The sequence below is a fragment of the Astyanax mexicanus genome, chromosome 15 (genome assembly GCF_023375975.1).
Source record: "Astyanax mexicanus isolate ESR-SI-001 chromosome 15, AstMex3_surface, whole genome shotgun sequence".
Lineage (NCBI taxonomy): Eukaryota > Metazoa > Chordata > Actinopteri > Characiformes > Acestrorhamphidae > Astyanax > Astyanax mexicanus.
The window spans coordinates 12,016,565-12,039,578 of NC_064422.1; the positions used below are offsets into that span (position 1 = coordinate 12,016,565).

Sequence of the window (23,014 nt, forward strand, 5' to 3'; positions counted from 1 at the left end):
AAAACAGTTCAGAGAAAAACAGTAGATAATTCAGCCTGTAATGTTTTATTCTCAGAGGACGTCTGAGAAAAACACCTACATGATCGTTCTGGACTGGAATAAAATCACAGAGGATAAAAAAAAAAACATAAAAGAGGGAAAATTACCCCAGAACCCCCTGAGAAACTAATCCCCTCCAGATAGAGCTTAACAGTGTAGAACACCAACAAATTCAAGGAGCACAAGACAATTTGTGTATTTATTTTATTTATTTATGTATTTATTTATTCATTTATTTATTTGATTCCCACTTTTAATACAAAACCAGAACTGCCACATAAACACTGAACATTTTCTACACACTAAAAAAAAACATGCACAAAAAATAATAATAATTATAAAATTAATAATCACACAGGGATTCCCTTTTTATCTCCTTGCCTTATTCCAGTGAACAGTCATCATCATCATCATCATCATCATCATCATCATCATCACAGCAGCAGCTAAAGGCAATCTAACAACTGCATTTAGTTTAAAGATGAAGTTTTTGAGCTTCAGAAGATTCCAGAGAAGATCCAGAAAAGATCACGAGATCTTTAATTCAGTTTAATATAAGGCAAACTTGTAAAGGGGAACTTTACTCATTTTCTCATTAAAAGGGACTCAATAGCATGGGTTTAATAAAATCAGTACTTTAGAGCAGTGATGATGGGGCCAGGGGCTCTTATATATACACAACACCTGTGTAAGTTGTGAGGTGTTATCTTGTGAGTGAGGTTTAACACACTTGATAGCATGTAATTAAGCAAAAATCCTCTAAAAAAATAAAGTGAAAATCCCTTTTAAATTCTTTCCATTGAGAAAAAAAAAAAAAAAGTAAGGCTGCTTTAGTGCAGCTTTTGTGCAAAGACAATTAGGGTTTAGTTTCTTGTTTTTTCTTTTTCTTTTAACAGAAAAAAAAATATTTTTTTTTCACAACATGGGTTACATTTTGCATTATTTTGCATTATTGAACACTGTTGCAGTCCTTTCACTGAGAACAAGCGTTTTTGGTACCTGTGCAGTCCTACCCTGTATATATATACATATATATATATATATATATATATATATATATATATATATATATATATATACAGTACTAGTGCATCTCAAAAAATTAGAATATCATTAAAAAAGTTACTTTATTATACATTAGTTCAGTTTAAAATGAGAAACTCATATTATATATATATATATATATATATATATATATATATATATATATATATATATATATATATATATATATGTATATATATATATATATATTAAACACAGAGTTATCTATTTCAAATGTTTATTTTTTATTTTATTGTTGATGATTATGGTTTACAGCCAATGAAAACCCAAAAATCAGTGTCTCATAAAATTAGAATATCATATAAGACCAATTGGTACTTGTTGGTACTTTTGGCAGTGTGCCAAGTCCTGCTGGAAAATGAAATGCATCTTTTAGCATCAGTAAATTTTATATTTCATTTGAAGGAAATCAAGGTAGCAGAGTCTGGAGGAAGAGTGAAGAGACACACAGTCCGAACTGCTCGAGGTCTTGTGTGAAGTTTCCACCAATCAGTGATGGTTTGTTTGGAGAGACATGTCTGTCATCTGCTGGTGTTGATCCACTGTGTTTTATTATCAAGTCTAAAGTCAGTGCAGTTTTGTTTTCCCACAAAATCTTACAGCACTTCATATCTTACAGCTTCCCTCTGCTGAAAAAAACTTTTATGGAGATGCAGATTTCATTTTCCAGCAGAACACACTGACAAAAGTACCAATTGGTCTTATAAATTTTCTGAGCTCTGATTTTTGGGGTTTTCATTGGCTGTAAGCTTCATAATCATCAACAATAAAAAAGAAAAAATAAACACTAAAAATAGATCACTCTGTGTGCATAACAGCTATATAATATATTATAGGAGTTTTATAATATATCACATTTTAAACTGAATTACTGAAATACAGTAACGTTTCAAAGATATTCTTTATATTTTTTGAGATGCACTAGTAGAGTGTGTGTCAGGTAACGATACACCTTAACATCTTACGATTTGCTTACCTGAGAAAAAAGTCACAACAAAAACAGTCTGTCCTGTAGACTTGCAGTTTCACAATCACATGTCTAAAGCATTTGGTGGAGATAGTGTTACATTTTCAGTTTTTTTGTAAAGCTAAAATCTAAAGTCTAAATCTAAATCTACTAGTCTACTGGAATACAAGTTTGAATAACCAGAATAACCTATTGATTCTGATATGATCTATATACTATCATAATAATGATAATCATGTTTCTAATACAGCTTAATCGATCTCACTTAAAACTGTCTGTTAACCTCGTTCGATATCTGCTGAATCCATTTCAGGAACTGAAATGTGGTTGAAGGAGTGTTATCCAGGTCTAGAAGTACAAAATATAATAAAAAATAATCCCAAGATTTTGTTCTACCTGGATGGTTTAATGTAAAGTTATTAATGTTATTAACAAGGAGATTTGGAGATCTGCGTAAGCGCAGTAGCAAAAACAAGCTGAAAAATCAGGTTTTTGTGCATTTTTGAGCCAAACAATGTCATCTAAACTTCAGTTTCCAGTATTATTTAAGTCCCTCCCTGTTTTAAGTGATGAAAGTGTGGTCTTTTATAACTAGAAGTTATATAAGTGTCGAGTGACGTTGCAAAGATGGCTGCCATGCCAAGTGAACGGACTTGCCTATAAGCAGAGGTGTCATTAATGAGGGGAATGTGGAGATCTGCATAATTGCAGCAGCCATAACAAGCCAAATAAATCATGTTTTTGGGGAGTTTTTGAGAACTTACTGGCCTATAATACGAGACATCATTAATGAGAGTTCTTGTAATGCTCAACATGGCATCTGTTTACAGATGAAGTCCTGCCCTTTAACTTAAAGAGCCAATCAAATTGCTGGTTGTGCTTAAAACGAAGGACGATCAACGTTCTAGTAAAAAAAAGCCCCCTTCGCTATGGAGATCTGCGCAATCGAAGCAGCCATAACAAGCCAAATAAATCATGTTTTTGGGGAGTTTTTATGCATTATTGAGACAAACGATACAAACTCATTTTCATTAATTTCTATCATTGATTTAAAATATGATGATGAAACGATAATTAGACCTTCTGACTGGAGATAATTTACATTAAATTAAATTACATTACAAAGATCGCCGCCAAGTGAACTGACTTGCTTATCATTAATAAGAGTTCTTTTAATGCTCAACATGGCGTCTGTTTACAGATGAAGTCCTTCCTGCCCTTCTAACAAAAAGAGCCAATCAAATTGCTGGTTTTGCCAAAAGCGAAGGACGGTCAACGTTCTATTGGGAAAGGCCCTTTCATTATGGAGATCTGCGCAATCGCAGCAGCCATAACAAGCTAAATAAATCATGTTTTTTTATGTTTTTTTGCATTATTGAGACAAACGATACAATCTTTTTTTCATTGATTTAAAATATGTTGTTGAAACGATAATTTGTATCTCCTTGTTCATAGAGATGGGAGGCTGGTCTCATATAACTGGAGATAACTGCCTATAGGCTTTACAAACATGGCCGCCAAGTGACCAAGAGACTTGCTACTAGCTATCCAGTTTGTAGTCTGTTGACAAAATCCTGGGATTTATTTTTATAATTTTTTTACCTTCTGTACATGGACAACCCACCTCTACTCTCAAGTATGAGTGCTGATCTATAACCAGCTGTTTAATGTGCGTATACAGTTTATTTCTGTGTGGACGGTTAAAAACTGACCATCAGTCAGATCATCACATCCTCGAAGAGACGAAGACCATGAACGCTCTAAACGCTTTCAGACAGAAAGTGTTGAAGAGTTGTAACCTGAAACACTGAACACTATTTTGAAGAGAATAGAGCTTTTTAACAGGAATATTCCAGCATTTTTCAACCTAATTTATACATCTGTAGCTTATTTTCACTTATTAATGATAATTATTTGGCCTTTTTTAAGTGTAGTTAGTAAAAGAACTACAATTACACTTAAAACAGATCACTCTGTGTGTAATATATTTATATTATAGCATAATATATGAGTTCCACATTTTAAACTGAATTATTGCCTTAACAAACTCTAATAAGGACTTATAGATAGGTGTTTACACCAAAAAAACACTGGAATATTCCTTAAAGCTCATGTGAAGTAATAAACACTCACTTCAGATCATTCTCACTTTTAGTTTTTCTTACTGATCCATCCAGCTCTGTTAAATATCCTCCTATAGAGTCTTAGTCTAAGTTTCTACTCTACTCCTTATTTACTCCGTCTCTCTGTCTCACGCCTCAGATTCTCACGTCTGTGGTCTGGTCACATTATCCATGTTCCTTTTTTTTTTAAATAAAGTCTATATTTATATTTCTGCACAATAAAGGATAAAAGGACGGGAGGATGAAAGTGGAGCAGATCAACGCTACTCAGCCGCCGCCCAAAAAACCCCAATCTGGCAACCCTCATATAATAATGCAGCAGTCTGAGCTTCAGCAGCGGCTCCAGGAGGAATTATGGGATAGATCCAGAGGAAACGTGAGGGGGAACATCGGCAGGGCGGCACGCGGGTCACGTGATCCCGACCTATCTGTATCTACTGAAACACGGACTGAAGACGAAGCAGCAGAGATGGTGAAGGTGCATAAATATATATACGTGAACGTGCGTCTCCCGTTTTTCAGAGCGTGCCGTGAGACGTCGGGATACGCCGTCCGATGTACACTCTGAAACAAATGAAGAAAAGACAAAAATGTCAATTTTTTTTGGTTAAATTAATTTTATTTAACAAAACATTACATTATATGAATTACATTAAAACCCTAAAAGACAAACTTACTCCTGAGGTCTCAATGTAGGGCCTACTTTTATTATGCTTTTTTTTTATTATATAATTAATCATAAATTATTTAGTATTTACTATTACTCAGGATCCACTATACATGATGATTCTGTATCTGATATAATATACAATTTACTATTTGGTTTCTACTATCAATTATCCACTATGATTTTTTAGTACCTACTATGAATTATTGAGTATTACTCTATATATCTACTATAATTTATCCACTATCCATTTATCCACACAATAACTATGAGTTATTAAGTAATTACAATGAATTATTCAGAATCCAAAAAAATATTTTTGTATAAAAGTATTTAGTACCCACTATGAATTTTACTATTTGGTTTCTACTATGAATTATCCACAATGATTTTTCGGTACCTTCTATGAATGATTTATTATGCACTATAAATTATCCACTATGAGTTTTTAAATAATTCCAATTAATTATTCAGAATCCAACTATTGTTACATAAAAGTATTTAGTATCCACTATGAATTTTTCATGATCTAACAACAATTATTCAGGATCCACTGTACACAATGAATTAAGTGTGAATTAAGTATCTGATACACTATTAATTATCCACTATGATTTTTAAGTACCTACTATGAATTATTGAGTATCCAATATTAATTATCCACTAAGGATTATTTTCATATTCATTATAGGTTACTCCATACATCTACTATAAATTATCCCCTACCCACTATGAGTTATTAAGTAATTACAATGAATTATTCAGAATCGGGGCACGCGGCCCGCTAGCTGTGAACTGCACAGTCATGCTAAAAACAGACTAGCATGCATTCCAGCACGTCCTCCACCGAGACCGAGTCAAAAATAGCACTCTAACCCAACCCTCCGTGTATGTGTTAATATTATACTGTACTGAGCAACACTCAAAAAACACTGAAGGGCAGTGATTACTGTATTTCACAGATTATAAGGCGCATTTTAAGCAACAATAGTAAGGAACAAGGGTGTCGCCATGTTTCCCTTCTAATGGGGAAGATAAGGAAAGCACCTAAGTAAACAAAACTGTAATTCTTAAAAAAATTAATTTCTCTCCTGAAAGCTGATTCTCTCCTGGAAGCAGCTAATGCTAATGCTAATACTGCTGCTCCAGCTTTTTTTATTGCTGGAGAAACTTCACTGAAAACTCACCCTTATAACTCTGTACTTCAGCGAAGTTGCTTTACTGCTCCTTAATACCTGACTGATAGAATTCATACATAAGGTGCACCAGATTATAAGATGCATTTTCAGCGACACTAGTAAGGAATAACGGTGTCGCTACCAAAACGCTGGAAAAAAAAACATTTTAATTTAAAGTCAAATTAGCCCTAAATTTTAATCTACACAGATTTCTCTTCTGAAAACTCCTGTTTATTTGGGTGAGTAAAGTGCTTCCGTTTATTATGGTTCATTACAGTAAGCTTAGATTTTTAGATTTTAGCAAGGTTAGCAGCAGCGCTTAGTGTTAGTAAATGTCGATAGCGCTACACTATCGGACTCATGTAGCTTGTTTTTAACACTGCAAACAAGCAGACTACAATCTGATATATTCACCTTTGAACAGCGAAACAGCTAGCGCTTAGCACACTTAGCAGCTAATGCTAATGCTAATGCTGCTGCTCCAGCTTTAGTGCTGGAGAAATTTCACTGAAAACTCAACCTTATAACTCTGTACTTCAGCAGAAAGGCTTTACTGCTCTTTAATACCTGACTGATAGAATTCATACATAAGGAGCACCAGATTATAAGGTGCATTTTAAGCGACACTAGTAAGGAATAAGGGTGTCGCTAGCAAAACATTGGAAAAAAAAAATTCCTTTAAAGTTAAACGAGCGCTGGATGTTAATCCACACAGATTTGAGTAAAGCACTTCCGTTTCTTATGGTTCATTACAATAAGCTTAGATTTTCAGTATTTTAGCGAGGTTAGCAGCAGCGCTAAGTGTTAGTAAATGCCGCCCAATAGCGCTACACTATCGGACTCATGTAGCTTGTTTTTAACAATCCGATATATTCAACTCTAAACAGCGAAAGAGCTAGCTCTAATGCTAATGCTGCTGCACCCAGCCTTAGTGCTGAAGAAACTTCACTGAAAACTGATTTTTGTGAAAATTAAAGTAAAAAATTTTAAGTGTGCCTTATAGTCTGAAAAATATGGTATGTGTGTGTCTTTGTGTGTGTGTGTGTGTGTGTTGTGACCCAGCACTCACCCCAGCCCCACAGCGAGGATGTGGGAGATGACGAGAGACGGCAGGAAGACTTTGAGGAACTCGGCGGAGAAGATTCCCCCCTTCTTCATGACGCTGGTGTTCCTGATGCTCAGGGTGCTGGAGCGTTTGGGCTGCTTCAGTAAGAACTCTCTGGAAAGAACAGCCAGAACAAATCCATTTAAAACACCTGCGCACTAAACTAACCCCCACGCAGTAATCTGCGTTATACATAGACACCCGTACAGAGTCACAGAGTCACTGCGCTCAACTCACCACTGTGCACAAAGCAGTCGTGCAATAGTGCTGCATTTTTACTTCATTATATTACAATATAATTCTAAAGAACCGGTCAAACATTTGGACACACACATTTTTAAATGTTCTGCAGTGTAGATTAATACTAAACTCATCCAAACTGTAAAGAAAAACATTGAAACAGAATATATTTTATATTTTAGATACTTCAACTTTTCTCAGTTTCAGTTAACAGCTGTGCTCGTCAAGAGTTAATTATGAATTGAATTTCTTGTCTCTTAATGTAAAAGTTTGAGAGCATCAGTTAAAGTAAAGTAGTGAAGAGGTAGAGTTACAGGTATACAGTGAATAGCTCTGTATTATCAAGTGCAGTCAAAGCAAAGACCATCAAAAACGTTATAATGATGAAACTCTCATCAGGTCCTGGGATGCTATCATCTAGTGGTTTGTCCCAAGTAGCTTGTTTTAACGTGGGATACACACAGACTAATGCTAATAGTGGCTAATGCTAATACTGCTGCTCCCAGCCTTAGTGCTGGAGAAACTATTAAAAACTCGATACTTATTCATACATAAGGAACACACTTTAATTAAAATTAAAGGATTTTAAGTGTGCCTCATAGTGTGAAAAATACATTATTTGTGTGTATGTTTATATAACGATTAAAAAATATTAAAGTCAGTCGATCTGAAACATTTCAAGAACTTTGAAAGTATCCTTAAGTTCAGTTAATTCAAAGACCATCAAAAGCATTATAATGATGAAACTGGCACACATCAGGACCGCCCCTGGAAAGGATAGAAGAGCAAGAGTTTCCTCTGTTGTACAGGATAAGTTTACCAGCCTCAGAAACCACAAGTTAACAAGCATCTCCCCAGATAAGAGCATCTAAATACTTCTTCACATTATTATGTATTTTCACATCACAGCAATAATATATTCATTTGAAATAGCCCATCATTGATGTCACATCAAAACCATGTAACTCCCAATTTTTATATTTTTAAGCCTTTATAAATATTAGCTGCCTGTTATGTACATTTAAAAATGTACAATGTTGTTAAATCTATGGATTCTTAAATGTAAGGGTGCCAATTTAATAAAACATTTAATTAAATTTATTCTGGATCTGCCCTAAATAGTTTTAAACAGATAGAAATAAGCATTTTAAATGATTAAATGATACAGATATATTGTGAGCGAATTCAACTTATTTACATTTCTGTTTTAATAATAAATGTATTTGCATCTAATCGATTAAAATTCTTATTGCAGTTGCAGCTCTTCTATTAGATTTAAAGTTTATTTTGTTGTTTTGCTAAATTTAGCTAAATGCACTGCTTTAAATGCTATTTTAGAAGGCTATATGTGTGTATTTTATGTAGAATTATGAAATTAATTAATAATGCGTTAATAATGTTTTTTTTCTTCTTCTATAAATCTATAAAGATTTTCATGAGCTTTTTATATTTTGTATTATATACAGCTTTGGAAAAAAATTAAGAGAGCACTCCAGTTTCTGAATCAGTTTTTCTGATTTTTCTAAATAGGTATATTCAATTTAATATAACTGATATATGTTATATAGAGCTTTTTACAGACCTCAAATAATGCAGAGAAAACAAGTTCATATTCATAAAGTTTTCAAAGTTCAGAAATCAATATTTGATGGAATAATCCTGGTTTTTAATCACAGTTTTTTCATGCATCTTGGCATCATGTTCTCCTCCACCAGTCTTACACACTGCTTTTGGATAACTTTATGCTGCTTTACTCCTGGTGCAGAAATTCAAGCAGTTCAGTTTGGTGGTTTGATGGCTTGTGATCATCCATCTTCCTCTTGATTATATTCCAGAGGTTTTCAATTTGGTAAAATCAAAGAAACTCATCATTTTAAGTGGTCTTTTATTTTTTTCCAGTGCTGTATAAATAGTAATGAGGGCAATTAACAGACTGTAATGCTATTTGTAATGATATTATTAGTATTCATTAGTGTTTTATTTATTATTCATTTTATTATAATGGTCATCATTATGGAGGAATATTAAAAGCTGAATTTTGCTTGATTTACTTGGGTGGTATGTTTTCCAGTCGGCTGGACCAGTCCCATATCCAGTCTGCATTTTTCTTCATCAGGATGTCTACCTCTCTCCTCCTCTCCTGGTAGTCCTCATCAGACTAGAACCAAAACAAGACAAGGGACATAGAGTCAGCACACCTTCCTCTCTGACACAGCGCTACAGCAGATTATTATATTATATTATATTAATATTAATCTGATTTAATACAGACATATTCTGCTTATTCAGGTCTGACCCCGTCTGACTGTCCCACAGACCTTCTGATCTGTTTATATCCTGTTTATAAGACTAAAATATACCTGTGAGCTGTTCTTTTCTCCTGAGCTGTGAACATCTGAGCCTCTGCACAAGTGCAAAGGAGTCTGGGATCTTGGAGGACTGAGGAGGTAAAAGAGAGAAGACCATTTGGAGCCCCTCTGAAAATACGTATTACCTATTATAATGTTTTATTAAATGTGCTAAAATTATTAATAATGCACATTCCAACTTTATTTCCAATTCCAAAACATGTGGGACGCTGTTTTATGTTTTTACATACATAAATGTGCACTGCAAAAAATCCACTGGCGAAAACTAGACAAAATATTTTTTGTTTTTGCCATTTATCATTTTCTACAAATAAGTGCTCTAAATGAAAATATTTTTATGTGGAATTTGGAAGAAATATAGTCAGTAGTTTATAGAATAAAACAACAATGTTAATTTTACTCAAACATAAACCTATAAATAACAAAATCAGAGAAGCTGATTCAGAAACTAAAGTGCTCTCTCCATTCAAGTCCCAAAATGAGTGAAATAATGCTTAAATAAAGCAAAAATCCATGTTTTTTGTATTAAGTTTAGAGACAAGAATCAGAATAACTTGATTGCAGATTTTTGTGCTCATTTTTAGTCAAATTACTTAAAATAATATGAAAATTAATTTTGAGAATTAATTTGGAGAAATGTGAAAGTAATATTAAAAACGACAATAATTCCTAAAATAAACAAAAAAATACTAATAATCTATAACTTATAAAGCTTAGTAAGACAAGTCTTATCAGAGGAGAAAATAAGATTTATTGTTTTAAAATAAGTAATAAATATTTTTTTGCAGTGTAAATTAAAACATAATGCAATGATTTTTAAATCTAAGATCCAAAGATCCATATTTTATTCACAAAAAAACATAGAACAGATGTTGAAAGAGAGAAATTTTACCATTTCATCAAAAACAGTAAGCGTCCCAAGTTTTTTGGAATTAAGGGGTTGTAATTAATTGAATATATTATCATATATTTGTTAGTAGTCAATATAGTATATTAATATAGTGTTAAAATTTACTTGTTAATTTTATTCTTCTTTTTTTTCACCATTTGATTTTATTACATTTTATTAGTTTATGTGATTATTTCAGTAAGAAATAATCAATAAAAGTGGATTAAAAGTATTGACAGTATTGTTAAGCATGTTTCTCCCTACCTTAGCATAGCAGTGAAAAGTGTTGGAGACACATAGTTTTGTAAAAACAAGTATCTTCATTTTATTTAACATAATTTTTGCATAATGTAAATCTGACAAATGATTTAAAACAAAACTGCAAGTCTACAGATGTAAAATGACTTGGAATAAAATATATATATATAATTTTTACACTATCTTCCATTAAAAGTTTTCTCCTGCAAAATTAGGAGATACAAGGTTTGAGCATGACACCAGTGATGTACTACTAATACTACTCATCATGTAGCTGTATTAAGAGATGTTTAAGATAATAATTATAATAGTGTCCAATGAAAATAGTCTACTCTAACAGACACAAATACTAGTTCAATACTTTTGAATGGTTTCTATTTATTAATTAATCATATATAATGATGTATTAATGTAGAGACTGACCTATCACAGGGCAGACTTCCTCTGGAGCTGCTCCTCCCAGACTCATGCTGAGCATCCAGCAGCATCTTCTCCATATCTCCTCCGCTGGGGGCGGCGCCGGCGGCCTGATCCTCCACCGCTGCTTTAGGAGCTCCACCTGCTCCGTTATTGAAGTGCAGCTCCACCCAGGATCCTGAGAGCAAATGAAGAAAATTAGAATATAATTGAAAGGTTACTTTATTTTAGAAAATTTGAATATTATATAAAATCAAGACTGAGTTTTTACAGGACTGAGTTTATACAGGGCTGAATTATTACAGGGCTGAGTTAATACAGGGCTGAGTTACTAGAAGACTGAGTTATTACAGGGCTGGGTTAATACAGGGCTGAGTTACTGCATGGCTGAGTTATATAGAGAGCTGAGTTATTACAGGGCTGAATAAATACAGGGCTGAGTTACTACAGGGCTGAGTTACTACAGGGCTGAGTTACTACAGGGCTGAGTTACTACAGGGCTGAGTTAATACAGGACTGAGTTAATACAGGGCTGAGTTATTACAAGACTAAGTTAATTCATGGCTGAGTTATTACAGGGCTGAGTTAAAACAAGACTGAGTTATTGCAGGACTGAGTTAATACAGGACTGAGGTAATAAAGGGCTGATTAATTACAAGACTGAGTTAATACAAAACTGAGTTAATACAAGGCTGAGTTAATACAGGGTTGAGTTATTACAGGACTGAGTTATTACAGGGCTGAATAAATACAGGACTAAGTTAATACTGGGCTGAGTTACTACAGGGATGAGTTATTACAGTGCTGAGTTACTACAGAGCTGAGTTATTACAGGGCTGAGTTATTACAGGGCTGAGTTATTACAGGACTGTGTTATTACAGGGCTGAGTTACTACAGGGCTGAGTTATTACAAGGCTGAGTTAATACAGGGCTGAGTTATTACAGGGCTGAGTTATTACAGGGCTGAGTTATTACAGGGCTGATTTTTTACAGGTTTGAGTTATTACAGGACTGAGTTTTTACAGGGTTGAGTTATTACAGGGCTGAATAAATACAGGACTGAATTAATACAGGACTGAGTTATTACAGGGCTGAGTTAACACAGGGTTGAGTTAATACAGGGCTGTAAATGTGCATGATGCTCTCATGGTGGGCACTGTGCCAGGCTGTGAGGTAAGTGCTGGGTATGTGCCACAGGTGAGTCTGAGGGATTACAGGTATTAGAATAACACAGGCAGGTATAAACAGCACGCATGAAGCCCTTTAAACAGCGTGTGATCTCTTTCATTGTGCCCTCGGCGTAAGGTCGTTTGTTTATCCAGCTCGGCAGCCAATAGGCTTCGCCCTCGTGTGTGGCCCCGCCCACTGTCGATTACATCATCGGCTGGGGCAGCGCGTGGACAGAGCGTGGATTTATTTATTTATTTTTGTCCGTGTTGTTATTGTTGACGACGTGACGTGTGTCGCAAATCTGCGGATTACAACGATTTACCCACGTGTGGCTAAAAATAAATTAGTATAAATTAATAGAAATAAATAGAAATTAAATAGATAAAAATAAATAAAAGTCCTCAGACTTTAAAATGTATTATTTTTTTTATTATTATTTTATTTAGTCATCAGTTTTGTCCAGTTTTGTTATTGACACTGTTGACATGACGTGTATTAAAACAACAAAAATAATAAATAAAAACAAAAAAAATAAAAGTCCTTAGAATCTTTATTTGATGAAAACAATTGTTATTATTTGTTCTTTTGTTCCATATTCTTATTGTTATTATTGATATGATGGGTGTCACAAATCAGAAGATTGCACATTACTAAATTACCCGACAATTGTACAACAAAAAAAAGAAAATACATGAATACATACAAATAAATAAAAGTCCTCTTTTTTTAATAACCGATTTATTCATGTATTATTAAAAGTATTTTCCTCCGTCCGTATTTATATCGTTACTATTGCCATGGCATGTGTCGTAAATTAAGCAGATTACACCCAACGAAAATAATTAAATATGTTAAAAAAATTAAATTTCTCAGATTTTTATATTCATTTATTTATTTATTTCTGTCTCGTGTTTAGATCGCTATTGTTGACATGATGTCTATCGCAGATTTGACTTCAATAAATCAAACATAAATATATTTAAATACAATATTTAAAAAAAAATCTTTTAATTTTATGTGTTTTTTATTTATTTATTTAATTTTACAGACTACAGTCGGGTCACTGCGTCATCATAACATGCGGATCACAACACTGCAGCTGGATATCACCGTTTAGTGATTAGCTAGACGAATAATATTCATATATTTATCCTAATATTTATCAACGAATAAAGCTAGTTATAGGTTTTAAGCAGCCTAACCTTGTTTTAAACGGATAATATTAATAATATTAGTTTATATTAATATGACCTATATTTTAGGTGCCACTAAATATATCAAAACACAAAAGAAATGTGTTATAGATAATACAAAAGGCCTGTAATTTATATATATATATATATATATATATATATATATATATATATATATATATATATATATATATATATATATATATAGGTATAAACACGGCAGTAAATGATGGTAAATAAATAAAGCTCACCTTGCAGGTTCTCCTCGGGGATGTTAGGTTTCTCTGTGGACATGGCAGCAGCGGGAGGAGGACCTGAGTGAAAGCAGGTTAACAGGGTGTAGAATCTCTGCAGTCGGGGGCTGGAGGTTCTGGAGGAGCTGGGAGTCTCCACGGGGCGCAGGGCCGCTGTATCCCGGGTATAAGCGCGTTTCTCCGGGCAGGTTTGTGCTCTGGGTCCCTGCTCATGTGTTCAGCCGGACTCGCAGATCCATGAACAACACACTGATGAATCACAGTGCTGACGTCACGCGCTCTTGACCAATAGAGAAGGGTAATGCTGCAGGCCGGAGCACCAGTGGGCGTGGCTAAAGGGCGTAGCATGTGTCAATCATTTTCGACTGCAGCCAATCAGATACTACACTTTCGTTGTCAATCACTTTTTATTAAGCCAATCCTCAGACAGACCAAGCTGTCCATCATTTTTTACTGCAGCCAATCACCTTAACAGATCTGTTAAAAGAAGGCGGAAACTGCATTGCTACTGGTTAAACGTAGCGCGATTTAAACTTCTGAACAGCGGTGAAGCTGAATGTGAATAAGTATTTTACACAATACTACATTAACAGTTTAAACACATGTATGTGCTACTGTAGTTAGACCTGCCTATATGCCGCTCTTAAACAGAAGTAACTGAATGAAAACGTTAGAAAAGCCCTGACTTTTTAAAGATTAAAATACTTGTTTTTCTGGAATGGCACTTTCGTGATTTTTTTTTCCTTTATTGCAGTAATTGCATTAAATCGTGTATACGTATGTGTGTGTGTGTGTATATATATATATATATATATATATGTATATATATATATATATATATATATATATATATATATATATACATATATATATATATATATATATATATATATATATATATACGTACACATAAGTATACACGATTTAATGCAAGACAGACAGACAGACACTTTATTGATCCCCGAGGAGAAATTTTGGAATTACTGCGATAAAGGAAAAAAAAATCACGAAAGTGCCATTCCAGAAAAACGAGTATTTTAATCTTTGATTTAAAAATATCTAAAGTCAGGGCTTTTCTAACGTTTGCATTCAGTTACTTCTGTTTAAGAGCTGCATATAGGCAGGACTAACTACAGTAGCACATAAATGTGTTTAAACTGTTAATATAGTATTTTGTAAAACACATTCAGCTTCACCGCTGTTCAGAAGTTTAAATCGCGCTACGTTTAACCAGTAGCAATGCAGTTTCCGCCTTCTTTTAACAGATCTGTTAAGGTGATTGGCTGCAGTAAAAAATGATGGACAGCTTGGTCTGTCTGAGGATTGGCTTAATAAAAAGCCTGCAGCATTACATAGATGGACCAATAAGCTGCGGCGGACAGACCCAAACAGGGAGACGCCTCATTACTGGCTGGAGCTTTAATTCAAAGTCGCCGCCATATTGGTTGGGTCTCCTCACTCCTCACTGTGCGTGCGCATAAAAACAGCCCCAAAATGTGCGCGCGCAATATCTCACGCAAGAACTGAAATACTTATATATAAAGAAATACTTGGCGTGAAAACAAGCGCACATTTTAAGCAAGTTTTGAGAGGTCCGTATCCATTAAAAAAAATGGAGAAAGGGCGAGAATGACGTCATGTGCCAAATAATAAATGCGTAAACCATCCTCACGTATATTAATTCATACTGCATAAATCAAGATTAACAAAGTTAAATCAGTAAGATTAGTAAGATAAAATGCAATAAAAATATAAATATACTTGTTCAAATATATATTTTTGTCTGTCTTTGTATAAAGTTTCAGTGCTTGCCATATCTTAATTGCCTTTTATTATTTTTATGCTAACTTGAGTGTTTCACTTGTAGTTTATTTCAGTTTAATTTCTATTATTTGGTTTGTTTTATCTCACAATTTATAATTATAATTATAATAATATAATTATAGTAACAACAAAAAAGAAGAAGAAGATTTTTTTGTGAGTGGATTTAGGTTTCCAGTAGCCATTTTCATGGAACTGTATGCTAAGTTGAGCACAGATTTTTAGAGACCAATATTACGAAATCAGGCAATAAATTTCCATTTACAGGTGTTCACAACACTTGGAAAAAAAACTCTGTAACAGAGGTTCTTTATTAACTGCTGCAGAAGCATGTGTTTGTGTGTTTTATAACAATAAAACTTGATTCTTCATTAAAATATTAAATTAATTCACTTATACTCTTATTACAGTTTTTCTCAATTGGTTTGGCTCATTTCTTGAAACTGAGATGACATTCCTATAACTAAAAGGTAAATTGGCCAAACAGACTTACAGTTCTTCACAACACTTCAGATAACCAGCAAAATGTCATATGTCTCCCAAAACGTTCATTCTTGCTTCAAAATGAAGTCTTTCTCCCATATAAATAGTCAGTACCATAAAAATGGCATAGATCCTTCTTAATTGCTTTGGCACATTTTCATTAATTTTGTCCATCTGTCAAAATAAACTGGACGGTGCAGCAAAACTACATGGATCCTCATCACTGCTCATATCGCTCCAAAAACAGTTTACCCACGTGTCAAAACTGATTTCCTTTCTCACACAAATCATCAGTGCCCCCAAAATGCATTGTCCCTTTGGCATTGTGTAAGTACTGCAAGTCAAAATGCTTAGATGTTTTGTCTTTATGGCAGAGGTCTAGCTAAAGGAATACAATGTTCACACCACACACACTGCACTCTTTCTGCTGAGGAAATTGTAACTATTTTTATTTACAAGTACATTTTTACACATTACTGTAGGTAGAAAGAAAAGAAAATACTAAGGAAAATGTATCAAATATACTATGTATACAAATTACAAAAACCTGCAAAAACAAAACAAAATACATTACAGTAGGTAAAAAAATAGTCAAGCATCACAAATGCAATACAGTAACATTCTGACTACTCTGTGTCACTCCCCTCTCTCCATCACCTTCCTGGCCATCCATCCGCTGCAGTCTGTTTGGCCATAAATTCTCATCAACATTGCATCTGATATGTTCTTTAGCAATGCACTGTGGGAAGAATGCCTGAGCCATCCTCTACACTGATCGCCACAGGACTATATAATCATTATATCATCACAGGACTATATCATCGTTATATAATCACAGGACTAGCATCAAATAACTAGCACCAGGCCAAGATGTATACAGTGGATAGAAAAAGTCTACACACCCCTGTTCAAATGGTAGGTTTTTGTGATGTAAAAAAAATTACAATAAGACAAATAATTTCTACCTATAATGTGACCTATAACCTGTACAATGCAATTGAAAAACAAACAGAAATCTTTCAGGGAGGTGAAGTAAAAATAAACAACTGAGATATTGAGGTTGCATAAGTGTGCACACCCTTTTATAACTAGGGGTGTTGCTGTGTTCAAATTTAACCAATAACCTTCAAACTCACTTTAAATTGGAGTCAGCACACACCTGTCAACAATTAAAGTGCCTCTGATCAACTCCAAATAAAGTTTAACTGTTCTAGTAGGCTTGTCCTGATATTTTTGTAGCCACATCTTTCAGCACAAGCCATGGTCCACAAAGAGATGCCAGAGCATCAGAGGTATCTCATTATTCATAGATATCAGTCAAGTGAAGGCTACAAAAGTAATTAAATATACCATGGAACACTTTGAAGACTGTCATCATCAAGTGGAGAAAACATGGCACAACAAGACATTACCAAGAACAAGACATTTGACAAAAATTGATGATAAGACAAGAGGAAAATTGGTCAAGGAGGCTGCCAAGAGGCCGACAGCAGCACTGAAGGAGCTGCAAGAATTTCTGGCAAGTACTGGCTGTGTAGTACATGTGACAACAATCTGCCGACTTCTTCATATGTCTGTGCAAAACTAACATCCAGAAAACATCTAAGCTCTACTTAATTTTCCAAAAATTCATCTGATATCTACCAAACGCATGTGGGAAAATGTGTTATGGTTTAATGAAACCAAGGTTAAACGTTTTGGACATAATTCCAAAAGGTATATTAGGCGCAAAAGCAACACTGCTCGTCACCAAAAGAACACCATACCTACAGTGAAGCATGGTGGTGGCAGCATCATACTTTGGGGCTGTTTTTCTTCAGCTGGAACTGGGGCTTTATTCAGGGTGGACGGAATTTTGAACAGTTCCAAATACCAGTCAGTATTGGCAAAAACCTTCGGCCTCTGGTAGAAAACTGAAGATGAAAAGGAACTTCATCTTTCAGCACAACAATGACACAAAGGACACATCTAAATCAACAAAAGAATGGCTTCAGCGGTATAAGATTAAGGCTTTGGAATGGCCCAGCCTGAATCCAGACCTGAATCCCATTGAACATCTGTGGGGTAATCTGAAGAGGGCTGGGCACAGGAGATGCCCTCACATTTTGTCAGATTTTGAGCAGTTATGCAAAGAAGAGTGGGCAAATTTTGCCACATCAAGATGTGTCACACTGATAGGTTCCTACCCAAAAAGACTGAGTGCTGTAATAAATGCAAAAGATGTTGCAACAAAGTATTAGTTATATGTATTTAACCAGGTGATTTTAAGTTTTTTGTTTTATATTTTTTCGCTGTAAAGATTTATGTTTGTTTTTCAATTGCATTGTACAGGTTATAGGTCACATTAAATGTGAAAAAAGTTATGAAATTATTTGTCTTGCTTTAATTTTTTTACAACACAAAAACCTGGCATTTGAACAGGGGTGTGTAGACTTTTTATATCCACTGTATATAGAGCAATGCCAGCATTCAAAATAATAGACAACAAACTGATGGATTGGTCACCAGTAATGTGGGACACTCATTTTCGTCAAAACCTGCTTTCACCTGTTACCTACTCACCTGATTGTAATGAATTTATGAAATGTTCCAAAATATGTGTTCTGTATTGTATTACAATTTCTTAATTCATTTTGAGAATTGAGCAGACTATTCTGCAGATGATGACTTATATGATGAAATTGTGCTGACAGGTTTTGAAGAGAACAACCATTACACTGAGAACTAACCAATTAAGATAGATCAACAAGATGCATTCTTTTGGAAAATGTACTAAATGTAGGATGATTGTGTTAAGTGTAGGCTACTTGTACAAAACCATTTGCAAAGATGTACTAAGTGCTTGAGACATGTACAAAGCATTTGAAATGTGATGAAAGCAATGAGAAATGCCATTCTGTTATGAGAAACTGCAAGTTAGTTTGGGAATTTGTCCATGTTATTTTGAGAATGTCATCTCAGTTTCAAGAAATGAGCCAAACCAATGGAGAAAAACTGTAATATGCCATACCAAATAGGAGCATAATACAAAGTATTTTAGCATGTATTTGTAATGACAGCGTCTGTATCATTATTACATCTCTGCCATTTTTTACAAACCAAACCTTGTGAAAATCGGGTAAAAATTGGTAGAGTTGTGATTATTATAGGTGTATTAAACACCTTCCTCAGTACTAATGAATGCACTGGGGGAGATTGGGAGACCCATCTAGGCGGCGTCAGTCGATGCGGCGTCTGTTTATATGTCTATGAGAGCCACGACGATAACAGGCTGGGCAGGCCTGCAGCAGGGTTGCCAGGTTGGGTGTAAGTCACCATAGAACAAAAACAAAGACACACACACATACAGACACACAACAAGCAAAACCCCCCCGCTAACCTGCTCAAGCTGTCCTGCCCTATAAAACACACCAGTTTTGAGTTTGCTGTTCTAAAGAAGCATTGCTCGATGTGAATCATGCCTCACAAAAAAGAAAAGCACTTTAATTCCACTTAATTAAACTGTGAACTTTAAGGACTTACGCACCCATTCACTTTACCAGCCTTAAGCTATATACCATATACCGTATTTGCACTACTGTTATTTACTATTTTTACTGTCATTCCATCTCAATCACCATCAATATTGCACTATTGTCTTACGTATGTTTATTGTGTCTTGCTGTATTGAACATATAGTGTCTCCCACTCTTTTATATTATAATTATATATCTATTTTTACTTATTTACTTATATTTATATATCTATTCCTCCCCCACACCACTGCACCTTGTTTTTGTCTCATGTATGTCTATCGGCAGAACCGCACCATTCAACCAAACCATGCCCAGTGTGAGTACACCAAGAGAAACGATAGAGCTCAAAAAGATGAGGGTAAATACAAGAAAAAAAAGAGAAAAATAGAAACAAATAGAATCTGCAGTAATATATATATATATATATATATATATATATATATATATATATATATATATATATATATATATATATATATATATGTATGTATATATGTAATATAATATGCAGTAATATATATATATATATATATATATATATATATATATATATATATATATATATATATATATATATATATATATATATATATATATATGTCACTGGAAGTATTGTGATAATATTTCCCAAACATATAAACCTAAAATCACAAAAACTAAAGCAAGGACAAAATTTTAGTGCTGTATTAAGTATGCGCTTTTCACCAGCAGATGGAAGCATCTGGTCAGAAATAAACTCACTGGCTCCGTATTTTTGATCAGTAAAAAAATCCTTATGATGTTATTAAACCAGTATATATAAGCATCATTAAATCAAGGGCGAATAAAACGTGTTTTATATGAGGATCAGATACAATAATCATGAAACAAGGAAAAAACAGAAAACAAGGCTGAAAAATATCTATATTTTGTTTTTTAAGAAATATTATTGCTGGTATCCAAAATATATATATATATAAAAAAAGTTAAAATGGGCAACTTTACAGCAGAATCAAAAACTTTCTTCATTTTTAAAGTAAGAAATTTATTTGTATTTGTTTATATCAGTCCAATAATCATGTTTTTTCACACAAAGTAAATAACAACAGCCTATAATTCTCATTTGATCAAAGAATGAAAAACAATTACAATTAAAGTATTAATGAAAAGAAAAAAAAAATCAATAAACTGTGGATTGGCCGCAGTTTTCGTCCACATTTTTACAATTTAACACTTTAATTTTCATTAATGGGTCAAATTGGTGGGATCAGCGTGTGTGTAACAAAAACATCAATGGACATATAAAATATAAACACATTTAATGAATAATTTTCTATAAATTTGTTTAATACAAATTAGGATAATGGTTTCATTCTCTGAAAATGTATATATACTTTTTTTCTTGGTTAAAGGGTAATTCCACAATTTAATATCTTGCGTAAATAGATAATAGAGATGTAACAAAGTAATTTATAATGTTGTAATTTACTGATTACTAATTATTATTTTATGTAATTTTCACTACAGTGCAAGTGTTATTACAGCAGTGTTTACTCATTATTACAGTATATTTACAATATTTACCAAGTTTACTAACTTGCACCAGTGACGTACAATTGAGATAGGTAGGTGTATGTTTAAAACAGTTCTGTTTACACGAGTTAAAAGTAAAAATCCACTTTCTGGATCTGGACTACCCAACTCTGCGTGTAAGTATCTATAGGTTTATATAGGATCTCCGGTGGATTTGGCTTTTTTTTTTTTTTTACAGAGACTCTAAGACTAGGTCAGTGTCTGAACTGCACTTAGCAGGGCATTATTACACATGTTGTAAAGTAGCATATAACATTGCAAAGACATGTTATTAGTGTCAAAATTTAGTCTTTATTTTAAAACGTTTCTAACTGTTGTCCGTCTCGCTGCCTCATGGTGGCGCAGTGATGTTAGCCAATTAGAGGCGATATGTTTGCATGTATGAATATTCATGAGCAAGAGACGAAATCCTATCGTTCCCCCCACCTTCACCCCACTTCTTCATCGGACTAAAGCAGCATTATACCGGACCACCAGAGCACTTTTTTTTTTTACACAAAAACCAGCTCACTGTCAGGGTTTGCCAGGCAAGGAGACGTGGAGGAGGACGTAAACGCAGGTAAGATGGAATATTTATTAAACAAATAAACAAACAAACAAGAAATAAAGAAATAAACCAAAACACACGAGAGATAAAGATAATATGAACAAACAGGGAGGCTAACAAAAGAAACAAGGACAGACTAGACTAAACAGGGCAAGGAAAATAAACAAGGAGCAATGAACTCGGACTATAAACGAGATAAAACGCAGAATGACAAAACAACAGGGGAAGAGACACAACTAGACATTTTAAGTTATGTTATGTTAAAATGAATGAAAAAAAAAATAAGACCTTTAAAATAAACTGTAGGTATACTTTTTTTGTAAGGGTAACTACTGATGTAAAGAAATCATTATTCCTATATTACAAAAAAAACATTGTAAATAGTATTGTTTAAATCTTAAACACTGAAAAAAGCAGAATTCTGAAATCTTGCGTAATTCCCCTTTAAAACGGTGGGGCTGAGGCGGTCGTATCCAGCCCTCGGGGGAGCAGGAGACAGTAGTGTTATCTAATGTTTGCCACCGGTGCTGCATCTCTTAATGAAACCTAAACTCTGAAAATGAGAGCGCTGCTTTCCAGCACCACGGGGAGCCACGCATGCTTTTAAGTGCGAAAAGCAAAATGAAATTAGCTTGAAAATCGCGACGGAAAAAAAAAAGAGCCTGGCGTCGGAGAGGAAGGAATAAACCCCTCCTCACCTGCCTTCACTGTGATTTCAGTTTACTGCCATCAGACTCGGCCTGAATTACAGCACTTAGCGCCGCGGCGTAATACCAGCAAATACAAAAGCCTCGTTAGCATACGCTCTCCCAGGTGCGCTGTGTTTATTCCTCTATATAAAGATTTACACTGTTTGTTTCTACGTTGCTCATTTTATGTGATGGCTTATTATAAAAACACCATTACAGTAAAGCACCTTGGCTCTAGATGGGCATCAATAGTATACAGTGCAACAGATATTAGGCCTATTCTTTTATTTTTTATATCAGACATTTTTAGTTAACATTGAGCCCTTCATATATTTAACCATAAACTAAAATAACCATAAAACTGTGCAATTTTAGTTTGAGTTGTTTAGTTTCAACTAAAAATTACACTAAAAGTACACTATATAGCCTATAAGTATGTTGTAACTGCTCAC

The 23,014-nt window shown here is 34.1% G+C and overlaps 1 protein-coding gene across 1 annotated transcript; it reads right to left on the reverse strand.

Moving 5' to 3' along the window:
* Positions 1-229: 229 nt before the first annotated feature.
* On the reverse strand, positions 230-14,198 carry bnip3 (BCL2 interacting protein 3). The gene is made up of 6 exons (XM_022669106.2): positions 13,933-14,198; positions 11,324-11,495; positions 9,745-9,823; positions 9,436-9,542; positions 7,109-7,258; positions 230-4,758 (listed from the first exon to the last, which is right to left on the reverse strand). Exons 1-6 carry the CDS (start codon positions 13,973-13,975, stop codon positions 4,713-4,715), a joined length of 597 nt encoding a protein of 198 aa, XP_022524827.1. The 5' UTR covers positions 13,976-14,198; the 3' UTR covers positions 230-4,712.
* Between the last annotated feature and the right edge of the window lie 8,816 nt (positions 14,199-23,014).